Raw genomic sequence first — 19950 nt, forward strand, 5'->3', positions numbered from 1 at the left:
TACAATAGAGTACTATTGTTTTAAATGTACAGAACTGAACTTGTCCAATTCAAGCTATTTCAGGGATGCCTTATTTTAACATTATACCAATCTTAGGTTTTATTTATTTTTTTTTTTATTAAACTAAGCATATTACATATAAAAATATTTGGTTCAATTTTCCATTTTTTTTATTTAACAATGTATTATTGTAACTATTTGCATATACGGTACAAAATCGGATACAAAACTTTCACAATTTCTTACCTGTGCAAATTTAGCTTAAAGAAGGTTCAGTCAATCTTTGTGAGGTTTGTGTCGCACAAACATGTGCAAATAAAGATATGTCTTTTTTGTTTGAACTAAATAAGTGAGATTGTAAGTAAGTTATTAACTATATCACACTGTTCATAACAATTGAAAGTTAAGTCACAATGAATGCAGGCTGAATATTAAGGGGTGAAATCAATTAATGATGCAACAAATTACATTTAATGACGCAACAAATTACATTTAATGACATTGACATTAAACAATTACAACTGTTGAAGTGGACTTAATAATAAAATATTACAACTCAATCCAAGGTAAATGGTTGCTTTTAACTCGAAGTTATGTTAAAACGTTTGGGGCCTTGTTTAGTCTTTTACAAATCTAATAAAGCAGCAGTAACCAAATTTGTTAGAACCATGACTCCTTAAATGTGCTGGATTTTTAAGTGGTGCCCTAAATCATAGTTTACATAGATTATTAAACATCAGCTATTAAGCATGCTAAAATGTAATGTGAATGAAAGATGAAATAATAATTTTACAAAATTAATTTTTCAATTTTTTGTTTTGACAAAACAGTTAAGTTATCAATTTTCTACATTTCAGATATGGATGGAACCGGTCCTTTATTTTTTGAATTTTCAAGAATAAAGAACCTTGTGGAATGTGTACAGAAAACTCAAGCATTCTTCCTGTATGAGAATGTTTCAACTATGGCTACGCTCCATAAAGACACCATCTCTCGGTATGTTGGTACATTTATCCTATATAATGAATTAATTTCATTTCATATTTAGGTTAGCAAGCTTTATTAATATTTTTATGGTTATTAGTGTTTTGCATTGCTTGATAGTGTTAAGATTCGTACATTATGTAAGATTATTTATTAACAATATTTCATTTATAGCGTGAAAGTTGCGTTCCCAAACAGCATTATATTCTTACCCTTTCCAATCAGATATTTTTAACCTGTTTGCCTCCTCAACTCATATTTATTTTAACATGTTTACAGTGAAAAATACTTTTTTCAAACCAAAAATTTTGAAATATATTCATTATTACATTTTATAATGTTTTTAATTTATTGTATAAAGCTATAAAAACAACACTTTAACTAAGTTTAGTATTTAACACTTGTATGATATCTTTCAAAACATTCTGCACAATGATTATCAGGTTTTTTTCAGCACGTTTGCAGTAATGCAATATTTTTCTTGCAATTCTTATGTCTTGACGTTATCCAACATTGTAATGACACCACTTTTACTAAATTTTCTGCCGGTCTGCAATGATTGTGAATGGTGCTGTGATCGCACTGCATTCTTAAGAACTAATACATCACAGCTGGAGTAAAATTACCATCTGCTGGTTTTGTTGTTGTAATCACTTTTCTAACATAAAGCCTATCCTTTAATGAGGTATTCTATCGTATCTTCTATGATGTTTAGTTTGTTAATAGTAATCAGAAATATAGGTTTTAAAGTAAAAGTTAAGCAGTTAGCACTTTAATTATAGTTAATGGTAGACATGATGTATTATTAACCCTAGAGCTGGCAATGGTGTCACTCTTACTGGCGGCTCTATTTTAACACCCTCACAGACGTTTCTTATAATGTATCACATTTCATAACTGTTAGTCCAAATATAAACTATTATATGTCAATGTATTCACAACTATATGGAGAGCATTATAATAACAATATCTTATTGTTTCCATGGAAACATATTTTTATTTTTTTTTACAAAATGTAAGAAAAATGTTTTTTGGAAATTTTTTTTGTAAATATTCCGTTGTGTAACTGCTTAGCAATAAGCTTTACATCAAAACCGTAAATTTATAACTTATTCGAAAGTTTATCCTGATTCCAAAAATATATAATTATTGTAACTTTTACCTCAAAACGTATGTGTTACAGGGCTTTGTATGAAAAAGCACCCATATTTACTTATTTTCAAAAATGCGTACATTTCTAAATACATATTATTGTTCGTGGGTAAACATAATCTCTTGACTGCATTTATACTTATATATAAGTATGACAGTTAAAACAAAAATCAAATAAAATAATAAATTTTAATCTTGCCTTATTTACATATGTACAATATATACAAAGTTTCATTTTTCACTCAGCGTCACTAAATCCCGCACTGCGAGCTCTCTAAGATCATTTGATCGGTCTCTATAAAGTTTTCACCCATACTGAACAACTAAAACTATAACCTAAGAAAATTTAAAAAACCATAATAACAACACCAAATACTACTGGATTCGTAAACTCAAACACAAAACCCGGCACTTGTTTACAGTTTCACAACAATGTGGTTGACCCGTACTACGTTCACGTCAGCTGTCAAAAAAAAAAAAAAAACTATGTTTTACGGTAAAGAAAGAAGACAATCGAAGTAAGAACAGTAAATCGGTACTATAGTTATTGCTCTTCCAGAATATATAAAATAAAAATCATTTATATGACCTTAATTGCCTACAATTTCAATAACTGTGCATGTCTACTTTGGCGACGAATATTCGTCGTTGCCAAATCGGACGGGCCTTTGGTGACAAAAATTCGTTTCATACCAGCTCTAGGGTTGATCAAACTCTTTCATAAAGCCTTGCATTATGTATGGAGGTGATGTTAGTATGTGAGTAGGAGGTATGAATGTCCCTTTCACCTGACTTGTACAGCCTCTAGAAGATAATATTGTAGGCTTCTTCAATGAAGATGAATATAGATTTTTATTTATTAAATTGAGTTTCATATCGGTGTTTAAATAAGTCTGTACACATCAATGATGTTTGTGTTGGGATAAAATACTGGACATCAGCATATTCTCCAATCTGTTGACTGGACGTTGCCTAATAAAATACCACCTTTTTAAGATTGGTATGTGAGTCTGATACATCTCATTTCTGCAAGGAGACTACTATACACATAAGTCAACTGTGATTGCAAAGAGTCTGCTCTGGTTAGGTGGAGATAACCTTTAAAGGGCATTTCTAAAACCTGCTGAGGTTCCTAAGGACGTCTTGAGGTTTATCAAGATGGCTTGAATTCTAAATATCAATCTTAAGTCACAATAGTCCCCGAATGTTGCAATGACAGCGGTATTGTCAGACCCAATCAACTCCGACCCCATTGTATTGTATGCATCAGATTTAATTTTCATGTGTTGCAAAATAGTTAACAATTTGTGGTTATGGATTTTAGGGTCTGGCTGACAGGTGTTTAATCCTCATGAGTGTAACTTTATTTGCCAATGCAATTTTATTTAATGTATCAGAACTGTAAAAACCTAAAAATATCATGAATACTTTGTGAAAAGCTACAATCATTACAGCAAATAGGTGATTTCAATGAAAACCCTTGTTCATCAAGTAGTTATTCAAAAAATAGTATGAATGAGCTGTTTTTATAGTACTACTGGAAATACTATAACCCTTGTTCACAAAGTAGTTATTCAAAAAATATTATGAATGAGCTGATTTTTTTATGGTAATACTGGAAAAACTATCTTTATAATTTTCAGTATTCTGTTAACTATAAAAATAAAACTTTATAATATTTTTTTACTCAGTTCCATTAACATTTCCATTTGGTGGAAGTCTTGTGAGATTATACCAATATAAAATAAATAAATGTATTTGTAGCAGACAACGGTTTGTTACAAATTTATGTTAAATACCAACACCTTAATTTTTTGGTGTGTGTATTTGGGTGTAAGAGTTTCATATCAGCTGATTCTTGGCTGTTCCACCCTACCTCACCAACCTGCACATTGTTGTTCTGGTCATTATAGTGGAACATGGACAGTTCAAACCTTAAGGGACCAGTTAAAAACTTCAAATAATGGAGCAAATACATTAAAACTTCACCTTGTAAATTAAACCTCTTTATTAAACTAACACTCTAAAATGTATAAATTCATCAACAAACGCTAATTATTAAAATGTATAAATTCATCAACAAACGCTAATTATTAAAAAGTATAAATTCATCAACAAACGCTAATTATAAGGATTCAAATACAGTAATCATAAAACGGAAATAACTACCTTATAGTATAAACAATATACGATACAAAGTAACATTTCCTTACTAACCTTAAAAATACAGTACATTCTGCAATATCTGAACTGATACAGGCTATCATCTTAACTTCGTACAACATTGACAAAGTCTTAGCAGACTATGAGTTTCAAAGAGAGTAAAATACTGTACTACATATTTCGTTTGAAAAAAGAAAAAGTACTGTGCTGCATTTGCATTTAACTTGCTCATTACGCTGATTCTTAAAATTATATAGTAATTTATAATAAACCAGCAAAACCCGTATGAAACCAATGATATGCAGTACCAGTTCATTAATAGCTTACAACATGTGTCCAAAATAACTAAAATGCTGCACAAACTAAATGCGTCTTTATTGGCACTAAGAACAGGATATTGAACTAAAAAACAATACACAAGCACACATGTGACAGCTGGAATACACATTTAACATTAGCCTTAAAAATCTATTGTTTTTCAAAAAAGGAGGAAATTTTGGCTTGTTTCCTAGAATTAAGACTATCTGCCATCACAAAAGATTCTAGCATATTCAAAGAGTCAAAGTAAGTCACTAACATTGTGTCTGCTCTCAAAAAACACCCAAGTTCTTTTACACGATTCATGGAGTCACTAGAACTCTGTACAGGAACTTCTTCCGTAGATGTTCCAATCTTCTTCTCCGTCATCTTGTTTCTAGCTCTTGTGCACTTCAGTGATGATTTCGGCATCTGTTCTCTCCACATACAGCGACGTCTTCATCTACATTGAGAAAACCTTTGTAAGTAATGGCCGTGGGGTCGGATACCACATCCATCGGCGGAAGGAACAGCTTCATCGACACTGTCTTTGTCAATTTGAACAAAACCTGATTTTTTGATACAGATTTTTTATTGTTCCTGATGTTACTTTGACCAATGCTTGTTTACACATTCGAGAGGCTAGCAGAACATCCAGCTTTATTTTGAGAGCATTCCTATATTTTCAACCAACCTTCTGTAGTGATGTTTAAAATATTTTATTATTCCATGGGTTGGACAACAGAGGTCATGTTTGCTGGGAAAAAGAATTTTCACATATTCCATTAAAGAAATGGTGTTTGAGCAGTGCAGTTGTCCATAAAAACGATAACCTTCGCTTTTCTTTTATGAACTTTTTATCTAATTTGAATTGGTCATTTGAGAAACCCTTTAAGTCAAAAAAACCTACTTTTGGTAAATGTAAAAAATCACTCTCAGATTGGTAATTTTGCACCAAATAATAAAAAACCACAATCTAATTATAGAATTCACTATTAGAATTGTGAATTTACAAATTTTACCTGTTATAAGTATTTAAGTTCATAGAAATATTAAAATAATTTTTTGACTTATGGGCTTTTAAAAGAAAATGGAGCAAAAACAATGACTTATAGGGTTTTAAAGGAAAATAGAGACACTTGATTTTGATATGGAGGAAAATAAAGTCAGTTAAACAGCTAAAAATGTTTTATTATAATTTTTACATTAGTAAATCTAACATATAATTATGTTTCATGTTAATATATAAAACAAAGTTCTGGAGTTTTAAGCAATATTTTCTCAATCTATCTCAACATCTCCTTTATTGACAGTTTTCCATGAGAATATTTTGTCGTAGAACATCTTTATTTGTTCATCGTCAGGTAAATAAGGCTTTAATTTTTCAAGGTCATCCATTTTTTTCTTGTTTATTGGTACACAATCCTCTTGATAAGCTTTTTGTGTAGGCAGGTTCAACCTATTACGGTTTGTGTTTTTATATCAAAAGTGTGTTCAGTTACACCATCAATGAAGTCTTTTGCTTTTACTATACCAGGATTTTCATGTGAATGGGAAAAACTGCATGAAATTTGAGATTTTAAAAGAAACCTTTTTTTCTTTGGGCACATCTTTGCCTCGTGTTTCCTGAGAAATTACATTCTTTTTAAAAAATGCAGGCCACCAATCCTTGAAATTTAAAATGTCTTCTGACTCAGGTAGGACCACATAGAACTCATTTTTTAATGAGGCACTTAGGAACATTTCAGCATATACCCTTAACAGTGTACACTCTGTCGCACCTTCTCACTTTCTTTTAATAACTGAAAAGTCCCTATCGCAGGGCAGAAAAGAATGCCCTCTAATAGGAAAATACTGCTCTACTGTCTTAAACTTTCCTGTGGAGGCCAAGGCATTTGCCAATCTGAGAACTGAGTGGTTTTTATTTTGGCCTCCACATCCGTCAGAAAAAATATGTAAGTGTTCAATCCCTTCTATTAAATGATTTTGAATGTAGCTCAACAGAAATTGAACAGACTTCATTTGGGCCTTTACCACCAATTCCCTCATGATACATAAAAAATACTACACTGTTGTCTTTAAGATTATGGACACAGAAAACCAACACTAACAGTGAGTTGTCTGAGATAAAATGTTTCTTGGACTGGGATAGTTGGTAGCTGTAAATTTTGCATATAATCAATACATATGCCACCAATATTTTCATTAGTAGCAGCCTGTTCCTGAACTTCGTTGATTTTATAGTAAAACTTTTTAGCCCTGCGCTTATGGACTATTTTTTTCAGCTACATGGACTCTTTTAGCTATATCATTCAAGAATTTACTTTTAATTTTTTATCTCAAGAGCCTCACAAGTACAGCAAGTGTCGACCTGTGGACGACCAAAATGCAGAGTAAAATTTTCTTTAAATATTTTAAGATAAAATTTGTACCCAATATCAATATCTGGATTCGCCTGTTTAAACAGTTTATACATCTCAAGAACATTAAGTTTTTCATTCAAGTAGCTATAATCAGTTGGTACCAATAGTGTGTTATTTTCACAGGAAAGGAAGCGATATGTTCTTTAACTCTATTGACAAAATTAGTTGGTTTTGCATTGCCCGGGACACTTTTGCCTCTCATATCCTGAGGATTTTTACCCTCTGTTAGTAGTTTTGTCAATCTCCTGATGCAGTCCACTACTTATTCCATGTATATTAGAGAATGCAAGTTTGCATACCTGCTGCTTCCCAGATGGTGTTGATACTTCGTAAATGAATGTATTTCCTCTATCTGGCTTACGTGATATTTCACTTGATTTCCTCCGCCGTTTCTGTTTAACTTCAGTTGCTGCAATCAAAGATTGTAGATAGTTGTCTTGCTCATTTTTAGACCCCAAACTTCTAAAGGTCTCAAAAATATCCGTTTCCGTTCTTCATCTGCCACTTTTTGTGAAGCACTTCCGCGACACCTGAAAAAAACAACAAATTATTTCTGGGAATATATCTATTTATTTTAAAGTTTTTAAAGAGTTTCTTCAATGTTATAGATTATATTGCATCAATTAGGCCATGTTGCAATTGTTTGTGTGAGTGTGTTTAAAATATTTTTCTTCACTTATAACACATCAAATTTATTGGTTTCATATAAGGATAGAAACTTAGTCTATACCAAAGTGTATTGTGAAAAGGATTTTTTAAAGAAAGTTTTAGTTTATTAGTGTTACTCCAACAGTAATAGGTATGCGTTATGGTGCGTTCATGTATGTGTGTGTGTGTGTGTGTGTGTGTGTGTGTGTGTGTATTATATATTAAATTGTTGTTTACAGGATAAGAGCTAAAAAAGTAGGCTATCACAAACACAATGAATAGAAATTATTGCTATAGCACTATGACAGCTAAGGTAGAAAAAACTGACGTAGTCCATAATAGGACAGTAGTAAATAATAAATGTTTTTACTTCTATCTTTTATAATCTACTTATTATATGACATTTAAGAGATATGCACATAAAATATGTACAAATATGTAAGCTTAGTACTTGAACAGAACATAATAAAAGTGAAAAAAATACTTACTTGCAATCTTCTCCTGGAGTTATTTCTGGTACTTCTTTTCCAGTCCAACTTATGTATGAGCTTCCTGAAACTCTGGCTTTTTTAATTATTTCGGCCTTGTACTCGGATTTATTGAGAACACCCTTTTTCCTTTTACGTTTCTGAATCTCTAAATTAACATCTAGCTCATTCATTCTGATAATGATTTTAAAATGTTTCAATTTCGATATTAGACGAACAAAGAAAATAGGCTACTCTTTAATATCCCACCATAACCTCAAACCTGGGCTGGAATTGTTTAGTGCAATGTAAACAGCTGATCACTGATCAAGGTGTCAGCTGTTGCTGCTGTTCACTTGAGAAACACTATAAGTCACTGACTTATGGTGTTTCTCAAGTGAACTAAAACTTTGTGGCATTATAAAGTTGGTAAAAAAAGTCTGACTTATGTTGTTTTCTCAGAGGAACTGTGTATTTATATCTGTTGATTGCAAAAATATAAAAAACTAAAATTTAGCTAAAAATTGACTTATGGGGTTTCTCAAATGACCAATTCATTTGATCAGCTACTTTTCAAAAAGATTGCTTGTCATCCAAGCGTTTGAGCTGTTCACATATTCAATCGGTTTTGACTTTACATTCTTAAAACTAGAGGTTAGCAGAGTTCCCTATCATCAATAAAGGCAGATTTTCTGAACCATACTTACCAAAATTGCACCTACCAAAATTGTTACTCTTTCCTTGCTTAACTTTCCTTCGTGACAATTTTCATCTTTTAATGGATAGCGTTTTGTTAGGTGTGCAATAGACCAGTTTCATCAACATTAAAAATATTCTTTGTTTGAAGGTTATTTTTGACGATGGAAGGTTTGTGAATTAAAATTAAGGATTGTGATTAAAAATATCCTTTTGGGTCTCTGTCCTGTATCATCTGTTCTAAATCCTGTTTCCACTGGTTCACAGCTTCACTTTCACCACAGATTGATTTGAACGAAATTTTGTTATGTTCTTTGAGACCATCTAACGAACCAGTTTGAAATTCTGTTTTCCTAATTCCTGAGAAAATTGCTCGGCCTTCACCCTTAATAAGGATCACTCGCATGAACTTTTTTGTCCCTCACCTGCTTCAACTACTTTTAATATGAAACTTCTCCTGCACTACTGAGAATGTTTTCTTTGTTTTTCAGGAAGGTGGATAAGGTGTTTGGTGGAATTTCAAATTCTTTTGCAATTTCATTTTTTTTCTTTATGCGTTTTTCCATTTATTTTGATCATTGCTACTTTTTTCGCTAAAGTGAGAGTCTTATAGGTTTAAGATTTTGTCTACGACATGATCACTACACTTATTTAAAGTTACGTAAATACTAAATCACTTAAAAAAATGATTGCACAAATGAAAACACAACCGATGACTAAGGAATGCAGCACTCAAATTTGGAAGTTAGTTTGGCAGGTGGGGGAAGGGATGTCATTTGACCATAGGTCTGGCATTAAATCTTTGCCAGTAAAACATGTTTTCTGATGAATTTTTAACAATTTTTGATCGGGAATAAAATTAATGTACATTAATTAGGCTCTTTAAACATTCAAATTATCCATGATTTTTTAGCAATGTTTAAATACAAAGTGCTAGAAAAGAAGAAGATAAATATTCTAATTAAAGAATATTTTGAATTATCCAAGTTCGAATTATCCAGGTTCCACGGTACTAGGAATGGTGGTGTTGTTTATAGTTAAGGGCCTAGCTGTCTTTCATCATGACACAATTTAAATTTTTTGTTAATTTATTTAAACTTTACAATTCATCCCAAATATACTCTGAAACCTTTTCATGCACGTAATTGTCGTTTCTTTAATTATTTTATAAATCAATAAAATGTCAGAATTTGTACATTTCTTATAAAAATTCCAAAATACAAATAGTTCAGATCATAAGATATACAGGGCGGTTCGGGAGGAAACGAAAACATTTTATCAGAGTGATCGCAGACCTAAAGAAAGACAAAAAGTTCATATAAACATATGTCTGGAAAGACATTTGTTAGCGAGATAAGACTAGCAAAAGTTTTCACCTAGATTTCCACTCTAAGGATTAAATGAAACTGGACTGATAGGTAATGAAGACAAACATTTGATCAGTTTATATGAATTTCGACCTGAAAATTGAATAAACTAGGCCCAGAACTGTAAGTCCCTTAGTTGTAAAATAACTTGCTTAAAAAACAAATATTTACTGCCTAACGTTTTTAACGTTTGAGGCATAATTAATTTCATCAGATGGCTAACAAATGCATAAAATCCACAAACAAAAACTGTAATTTAATTCGGAGAAAATTTATGTAAATAAAGTTATTAGCAAACAAATTCTAAATTAATCAATTCAAATTTAGTTGTAAGAAAACAAAACACCTAGGCTAATGCATTTTGAACAGATGTTTAATTTAGAACGGTATTATGAAAGTAAATTAAATATTTATAAGCATAAATTTATTTTAAAACGTTTATTATGATAATACAATAGACTATTATTACTTTTTTGTAAGGTAATAAAAGTTACAGTGAATTTCAATAGATTAATTTAGAATATGTTTGCTATTGATTTTATTTAAATCAATTTTCTCTAAATTTAATGATGGATCAGCAGACAATTAATGAAATGGGGAGTTCTCGTTGATCAATTATTCTCAAATCCAAATCTTTGTTAAAGATTCAGTGAATTTGAGATTTGGATTCGGCTTCGACACATCATTTAAAATATACTATTTTTTAGAGTCAAGAAAAAAATATTTTTATTGTTATGGTTTATTTATACTTCTTATTAAAATATTTCAAACACAGGACTGATAACATTACTTTTATTTAAGTATACACATGGCTATGCTTAACTGATTAGTAGTATGTTTTATTATATTTTGGATATATGCTTGGCTAAACGATACAAATGCTCTACACATACATACGATACATTGACAAGGCGTATAATCTTGTCAAATAATACACACTGGAAGTAGGTAATGGTTTCCTGTATAGTATTATTTGTATTACTGAGAACATCAGACATAAAATGTAACTGCACCAGTTGTAGTCTGCACTAAAACCAAAGAAAGTTTATTGGATCCATAAGCAGTTATTTTATTAACAATTAAAAATAATTTTTACTATTTGTTCTATAATTTATAATTTGACTAAAATTGAATCTTTAAATATATGGCTGCTGTTCCATTCTTTAATTTACAACACTTTAGAATGACTCAAAACTCCTGATAGCAATTTTTCCAGCAATATTTTATATTTAGAATACTAATAGATTTTATTTCTTTCCTTTAGACCTTAATTTTCCTTGAGATTACAAATGATTTTCTCTTTTTAAATAAGGAATTTCAATGTTTTAGGCATCTAGAGATAGAGCCAATTTGCGTGGATTCGCAAAATGTATCTGCAATGAAGAGGGCAAGATTATTTTGGGGAAATATTCCTGGAATGGCTCAGGTGCCGCAAAGGCTGGAAAGGGCAAGCTGCAGCACAAGTCTGCAGGATCATTTGACACCAAATCTGGAAAGAGAGGCTTGTGTTGATAAAGTGCGTACAGTTACCACCAACAGAAACTCTCTAACAAAGAGTAAGTAGACATTGTGAATGATTGATGTTATAGATCCATTTCCTATCCTATTCTATTTGAATCCCAAATCCAGTGTCTACCTCTGTTCTTGGAAGAAAGGTTTGTCAAATCATTTAAGAAAACTCTTGGAGAAGTAACCAAAGGATTAGAGTATCAGGGTAAGTATTGCATTAATTTTATTTATTTCCACGGTAATACCACTTGCCACTTTTGGAAATTCTGCAAGGTATGAAGTAACCAATGGAAAATCTGGGAATTTGCTCCAGTCCAGACTGGAATAAAACTATTACTTACCTATTTTTCCGCACAGTTTTTCACTCGGCCAATGAGATGTCCTCAGTGAATAAAACTTACATTTAGTTGCTATATCAAACTTTTAATATACAAACTTAATATACTAAATATACTCTTGTTGAATTTCATTCTAATTCTACAAGAAGATAAATTTATTGAATCAAACTTGTAAATCTAAACAATTTGTGTAGTAAACTCTTTTATGGAATAAACATAAGTACAATGTATATTTAGGTAACACTACAATACAAAACGCATCTTGTCAATATTTATAATAAAGATATGTAACGTTAAGAGAGTCAATTAAATACCTAACAGTTTCATTGATCTTGCAGTATTCTGAGTTGATTTAAACTAATGCAAATATTTTGAGTTTTATCTTCATTGCAGCGGAGTTTGTTGCAAGAAAACAAATTTATTGCCGTTTTTGGGCTATATTCATAATGGGCTGTAATTTTATTATTTGAAAAAAGAGGTATCATCAACATAAATTACTTAATTAACTATAAAATTATTATTCAAACTCTTGCACTAAACTTTCAAATAACATACTAGCCACTAATACTTCATCCTCATATTTATTGGGTAACAGTTATGTTTTGCCAGAATAGATTCCTTGGTAAGTCAGTAATTATAATTATAATAGTAAAGAACAAAGGACCTAGAACATACCCTTGGGGGACTCCTAGATCAAAATTTTGAAAAGATGAATTGGACCCCTTAATTTAAAGATTAATTTACGTTGGTTAGATAGGAAACGATAACTTTATGTGAGTTTTCTGAAACACTGTAGATTGTTAATTTGTCCAAAATAGAAGTAAAGGGGACGCAATTGAATGCCTTTCTCAAATCCAACAGTGAAAGGGCTACTGATGCTCTGTTTTATTCTAAGCTATCAAGAGTTTAATTTATAATATCCAAATTGAGATTCCAAAATAAGATTGTATTGACTGAAATGTGATGAAAGTTGATCGTGCGTTAGTAACTCTTTAATATTTTTAAGAAGATTGAAACAATGGATACTGGACAATAGTTCTTGGGAAAAAGTTTGTCTCTTTTATAAATTGGGATGACCTTGGACATTTTCATGTAGCGAAAAGTAGCCAGTCTCCAGACATATATTTAATATGAATGCTCTATGTATTAAATTCTTTTACTATGGAATTAGGCAACCGATAGTAGTCTATACTTTTAGAATTAGACAATCTTGAGACCACCTCGTAATTACCATTAGGCCCAATTACTTGCTAATGAAGATTTTAGTAAAACATAACTGTTACCAATAGATCGAGGAGGAAACAGGATTTTTCCGGACATTTGCCATCGTTCAGTGAAACAAGAAATCAGTAACACTACGTTTCGAGATCTGCAATCTGATCTCTTTCACTGAACGATGGCAAATGTCCGGAAAAATCCTGTTTCCTTCAAAATCCTTCCATCGTCAAAAATAACCTTCAAACAAAGAAGATCCGAGGAAGTGTAAGTAGCAGGTATGTTATTTGAGATTTTAGTGAGTTCAAGAGTTCAAGAAGTAGCTTTGACTTTTTTCAGATTAGGTGTTATTTTATGTGAATTTTAAGGAGAGTTTTCAAGTGAGATCATATTCCAAGCAGCTTTACATCTGTTTGGAGCTGTGTTAACAAAGTCTTCACATGCTAGTCTTTTGGTTTCAGTTAAATTAGACTGTAATTTCTTTTACAAGCTATGTAAGCATTATAAGCCAATTGTGTCCACTCAGAGCCACCACTTTTAGATGTATATATACACACATCATGTATATACAGGGTGTTCACAAAAAGGTGTCACAAACTTCTGTGGCTGATAATACTCTATCATTCAAAACAAAAAATATTCTATAAACATAATTTGAGAAATATGTATGTTTGCTGCTAGCTACCATTTTGTATGTTTATAAAAAAAATTAATATCTCTAGAACTAGTAAAGCGACATCTACTAATACTGTAGTCTCTTGTTAATCCGGCAGATATTCAACCAGTCCTGCCAGATTACTGGAATGTACTAAAAATGCATATAAATAACAGACCCAATTATTTATTTTACAGGATATAAATATGAATTCTGTATTTATCTATACACACACCATATCATCATAAAAAATTGAAATTTTTTTAAAAACTAAAACATACATTTGAAAAAATCATTTATTTATGGTTTCTGACTAATATCTATTATATTCTGACTGTGTTATAATTACTGTAGGGTTATCTAGTCAAGAACTGGTTTGCGTCTTTACCTCTACTGGCAGTTAGCAAGTCACTAAGATCATCAGCTGTATCTCTGAGATGCCCATTGAAATCGTTTCTCAGCTCATTTAAATTATTGCTATAAATGGTTGTTTTATTTGATATTCCTTTTGTGTGTTTGAACAGGGCTAAATGTGACCCTGTATTTTGTTAGTTTGCGTCCAGGCGTACTAGATCAGCTCGGAAAACTTATGTTTTATAAGGTAAAAGTGGCCAAAATAAGCCACTCTCATCCGCATTATATATTTTGCCTGGAGCTAAAGCCATTTCTTCAGTCACTCTTTTTAAAATTTCGGTTCTTCACCTGTCATACTTAATAGCCGTATACCAAATCATTTCAACCAACCTTCGCTGGCATGTAAGTCATACTTATTCATGATCTTTTTGTAGAAAAGTCTAGCAAATTTTCCCTTTACTTTCAAAATGTTGCCTGAAACAGGTCCACAAATAAAGACTATCTTCAACCCAAAGAAAACTTGCCTGTCTTCATTGTTTTCCGTAAATTTAGCATATTTTCACTTTTACAAAATAAATTCTGTATCTTCTCACTATACTCTCACGTCATGGATTATTGCATGACCAATGCCATACTTATTAGCGAAACTAAATAATGTTTCACCCTGTTCAAGTGATTTTAAAATCTTGTTTATATCCACAAGTGATAATGTTTAAGTTTGTCTTATAGAGACATGTTTCACATAGCACTACTAACACACAAAACCACACTGATGAAGGACAGCACATTAGGAGCAAGTGTATCACTGGTGCCAGACTGACAAAAGCTGCTCACAATGGCAGGGGCAGAAGAAACCTGTTTTCAACTCTCAGCTCCTGCTCTAAACAGAACTACGCGCTTAGTAGTTGCCCTTATAAAGCGCCAGATTATAGTCAGGGCCAGACAAGTGAAATGCCGGATTATAGAGAGGACACTGTATCAAATTTTGCACATAAGTATTAATAATTAAGAGGAACTTTAAAAAATATTGGTGTGATTTCTTCTTTTTCTTCTTCTATGGGACGGCCTATTGCCATGCACTTAAGCCTCAAGGGTCTTTTGCGCACCCCGGAAGCACACCAATAGACCGACCAGTCTACGGTTTCAGCAGTTCTACAACCGCCGAAATCAACCGATCAGGTCCTCATGGAGAAATTCGTCACCCTTGCCGAAACTACCGTAAATAGTGCATATGGCATATTGCTCCCTTTTTTTCTTTTTTTTTTCCCTTGGGGCGGCCTACTGCCATGCACTTAAGCTTCAAGGGCTTTTTGCGCACCCCGGAAACACACCATGAGGCCCACCAGTCTACAACTTCAGCAGTTCAACAAACCGCCGAAAACAACCTATCAAGTCCTCCTGGGAAAATTCACCACCCCTGTCCAAACTACCAAAGATGGCATACCGCTCCCTTGCTATTGCAGGGCAGTCAAAGAGCAGATGTTCAGCAGTTTCCTCCTGCTCGTCACACATTCTACAGAGCGGATCTTCACGAAGTATACAAACTCTGTGAAGATGTTTTCTCAGGTGATCATGTCCCGTAATCAGACCCACAACCCAAGAATACACCGATCTACTTAGTGAGAGAAAATCAGATGACGTCACCCTAGGGGAAGGCGACTGTAGAACCATTCTGCTCATTCTCAGACCAAGTTCTCTCATGTTCAGTGTGAACCCATTCCGGGACAGCCCCAAAGGATTCACACCTAGAAATGCCACAAAACGACTGGAGGTTCCATCATATTGGACGCTGAGTCCAAGTTAGACAGGATATCAGCTCTTTCGTTCCTAGAGATCCCCTTATGACCAGGAACCCAACAAACAGTAACATTGGTGATTCTGGCAAGGGAAGAAAGGACTTGATAGCAATCCCACACAACTTTGGAGTTGAATACATAATATTCCAACACCTTTAATGCTGCCTGGCTATCTGTGAAAATACTAATCGTCTTACTCCTATACAGCAGACGAGCACACTCCATAATGGCTGTGACTTCTGCTTGAAAGACTAAGGATAAGGATCCATAGGGACCACCAGCTCCCTACATTGTCTCATTCCCACAATCCTAGTGCCTGCGGCACTTTTTGTTTTAGAGCCGTCTGTAAACCATTCCAAGTTCTGTTGGTGGAAGAGGTTTCTTTCTCTCCGACCAAGCCTCTCTAGAGGATGTCACAACTCTCAAGGGTTTGTCAAAGGAAAATATCTGAGGCATCTGATCATAGATCATAAGCATAGCATTCTCCTGAATCAGGATACTAATTTTTGCAGTGCCCCCTGTTACAGTCCAAGGCCGACCAAAGTCTGCCTGCTGAAGACAATAGTCACTCCTTCTGTCCATAACCCAATGACAGTATTCAGGGGGTGAGGTTAAGACATCATTCTAGAGCCGTTCCCGGCGCACTTGGAAAGGGCCCAGTTATAACAAGGCAAGCCATCCTTTGGATGCTAGACAGACTAGCTACCATTATCATGACCTCAGTTTTGGCCACCAGACGACAGCTCCAAACGTTACTGTAGGTCTAACCAGATGACAGCTTCAAACATTAGTGTAGGACTAACCAAGGAGGCACAAAACCAATACAGAAGCCTCGACTTCAGTCCCCAAGACCCACCTATTACATATCTGCATTCCATCAAGGGAAATTTCCCTCTGGCAGTAACTCTTCAGACCCCTAGTTCAGATCTCTATCAAGGATGACGTCTAGATACTAGACCTCAACTTTATCTCTGACTTTGACTTAAGACTTAATCCTTCCAACTGATGCCTTCTTGTAAAAGCAACCACCACAGCCTTTGTGGGGTTGACACTAAGGCCCATCCCATCACATCAGTTTCCCACCATGTTCAGAGCTGCATTGATCAGTTCCATGACTATTGTGTTCCTTGACATAAGTGATACAGTCCGGAAGGTGTGTTCTTATCATAACTCTTGTAAAGGCAACCACAGCAGCCTGTATGGGGGGTTGATACTAAGGCCCATCCAAAATTAAGTAGAACATAATTTAAAAAAGAATAAATTTTAACGGACCAGCTATATTTTTTAAGGCAGTAACTAAACATTATCTAGCCTTTGGAAAGACTTGCAAGGGCTACAATTTTTGGTCCGATTGTATTTAAAATTACTAAATCCTAATCTTCACAAACTTAATATTATTCATCCTTATTATTTATAACTTTGTCTTTTGATACTCTTGCATTGTTAAATTTGTATTGATACTATATTTGTTGCCCCATCTGAAAAACTCTGTTTCTCCCCAATGTATCCGTTTACATCCCCCACAGTAACCAATTTTTTATGCGACTAGAAAGAAAGAAGAAATTCGGGATGTTTGAAATCCCTCACAAAAGTTATAATTAAAATAAATTGGTAACACATTTGAACTATTGCTCTCATTCACCATATTCTCAATATTATTATTCATGGTACACTCTTCATGTAAAAATTTTAATTTTTTAGGAAATTGTTATTTCAAGTTTTATTATTTACAGTAATCCTTTTAATATTTCTACCAAATTCAGCAGTTCCAGTTGCAAACTTGAAGTAGATATTAAAATTACAACATTTATTTTTAAAACAACTTCTTTTCTTAAATAAATGTTTCTATCAAAAGTACTCAAAAACTACAACAAATTTTTATCACTAACCTTATTTTTAATTCCACACATGTTTTAAACTAAAATCCTGAACTCTGACGAACTTTTGTTCTTTCTCTTCCCATCTACACCCATTAACTGGCTATAGCATTGATGCTGTCCTTCAGCAAAGCTGGCTGTCTTATCTCCGAGTTGTTTAAATAGAATCCCTGAGTTCAATGGTTTCCCAGAGCTCTCATGTCGACTGCTTTGCTTACCCTGTTGGAACTTCCCTCTTAAAATTTGCCAAGAACTCCCAAAAAGTCATGATTGAAGAGCTGCTGAAGTCTTATCTGCTCTATCTTGCAGACCAACCATCCATCTTCCTTCCTCCCACATTAATCGGCACTTGCCGATAGCGAGATAGTCATAAACCAATGGAAGTCGTCACCTCCTCACTGCTCCTACCTTCTCCGATCTGATTGCTTCATCAAACTAATATGCTTCATTTTCTTCACACCTAATTCAGAAAGTCTTTATGGACAACATACTATGTGTCCTACAGATGTTTACCCAAGACATTATATATTCAATATCTGTGTCCTCTGGAATATGCACAATAATTGCACTGTGATTATTGCCTTTAAGGGGTTAATCCAAAGTGTAATTTAATCAAATTTTCATTCCCAATATAAAAGCTATAATTCTCTTATTTTTTATCTGATTTAAGTACTTTTCCCCCACAGGCAACGTTCTTAGTCAGTTTTTTCTTAATTTTTGGCAGTTTTCGAGAAATTCGATATACACCACTTTTAATTTGCTGCCAGTTTTAGAACAACACAATTTTTCTCCGACAGAGATGTGTTAATAGGAAAATTACCATGTTATTTCATAAACCATTTATAAGTTATGAAGTTTTAGTTAATTTTTCTGTGTTCCAATTATATTCTGTATTGTTCACTTTTTTACAATAAGCTAACAAACTTTTGTAACTGTTAGGAATCAATCCTGTAAGGAATGAGTTAGGAATCAATAATTATTATAAATTATATAATGCCAGTTAAAGGGAATCAAACAAAATGTAATAATAATTTTTGGTTTTTATTTCCTACAGTATACATTATTTACTATTTAGCAATATAGAAAAGTATTTTTTATTTACTTAAGGAGACATTGTAAAAATGCTACACTTAGGTAAATTATGATACATATATTATCCGAGCAGAAAAAGTGCATGTATTAATAAAATAGGAAAATAAATATCAAATATAATTTTAAAATGTTCATTACAAACATGGCATGTATGCAAAGATATCACATTTTACAAATTCTTTTCGTGCAATGAGGTTTTATGCAATCATTTTATGTTTATAAGGTAGTATTCGGATAATTGTTAAACTAAGAAATAAAATAATGGTAACAAATTGTTGTAAAAAAGTAAAGTTCAGCACAACAGTAGTGTATGCATATATATGCTTATGGCATTGAGTAATGCTACTGAATTGCTGCCTGTGAGACACAAACTGGTCTAGTGTCAATATTGGTAAGCATAAAAGGACTAGTGTCAATTGGTAAGCTGTAAGCATACAAGCTGTAACCTGGACCCCGTCATGTCCCATCACACTGCTTCACCCCCCCCCCCCACCACCATTGCCATTGACAACATCTTATTATTTTGTTAATTATAAGTTTTGAACTACGTTAATATGACATAGCTAAAACCATTTTCATACTCTCATATACACTTTTACAGTGTTAAAAGTGAACCCTCATGTATATGTAATTATACACTTCAAAGGTTACAAATTTACAACTTCAATTGAACATATTAAATTATTACAGTTAAGAGCCTGCTGCACTGCAGCCATTTTGTGTACCCGCAAAAAGAAATTAGATCTTAATTTTGTCATATAGTTATAGGAGATGTCTCATTTTAAAGATCTTACTCAAATGCTTTTTAGAATTTCCAATATTTCTATTGGTTATTCAGGAAATATTCTCAAATTTTATAAGAGAAAAACAAAAAATCATGACATCTCCCATAACTCAGTTTAGTTCTTCTACTGGAG

At 32.9% G+C, this 19950-nt stretch overlaps 1 protein-coding gene across 1 annotated transcript in view; it reads left to right on the forward strand.

Annotated features, from left to right (window-relative positions):
• LOC124369521 (DNA (cytosine-5)-methyltransferase 3C-like) overlaps window positions 1-19950 on the forward strand; it is a 54969-nt gene that overhangs the window by 33995 nt on the left and 1024 nt on the right. Inside the window, exons 5-6 of the mRNA XM_046827541.1 lie at window positions 858-1004; window positions 11535-11753. Of these exons, the coding sequence (XP_046683497.1) occupies window positions 858-1004; window positions 11535-11753 (366 nt within the window). The remainder of the gene's footprint in view (window positions 1-857; window positions 1005-11534; window positions 11754-19950) is intronic.

The sequence above is a fragment of the Homalodisca vitripennis genome, chromosome X (genome assembly GCF_021130785.1).
Source record: "Homalodisca vitripennis isolate AUS2020 chromosome X, UT_GWSS_2.1, whole genome shotgun sequence".
Lineage (NCBI taxonomy): Eukaryota > Metazoa > Arthropoda > Insecta > Hemiptera > Cicadellidae > Homalodisca > Homalodisca vitripennis.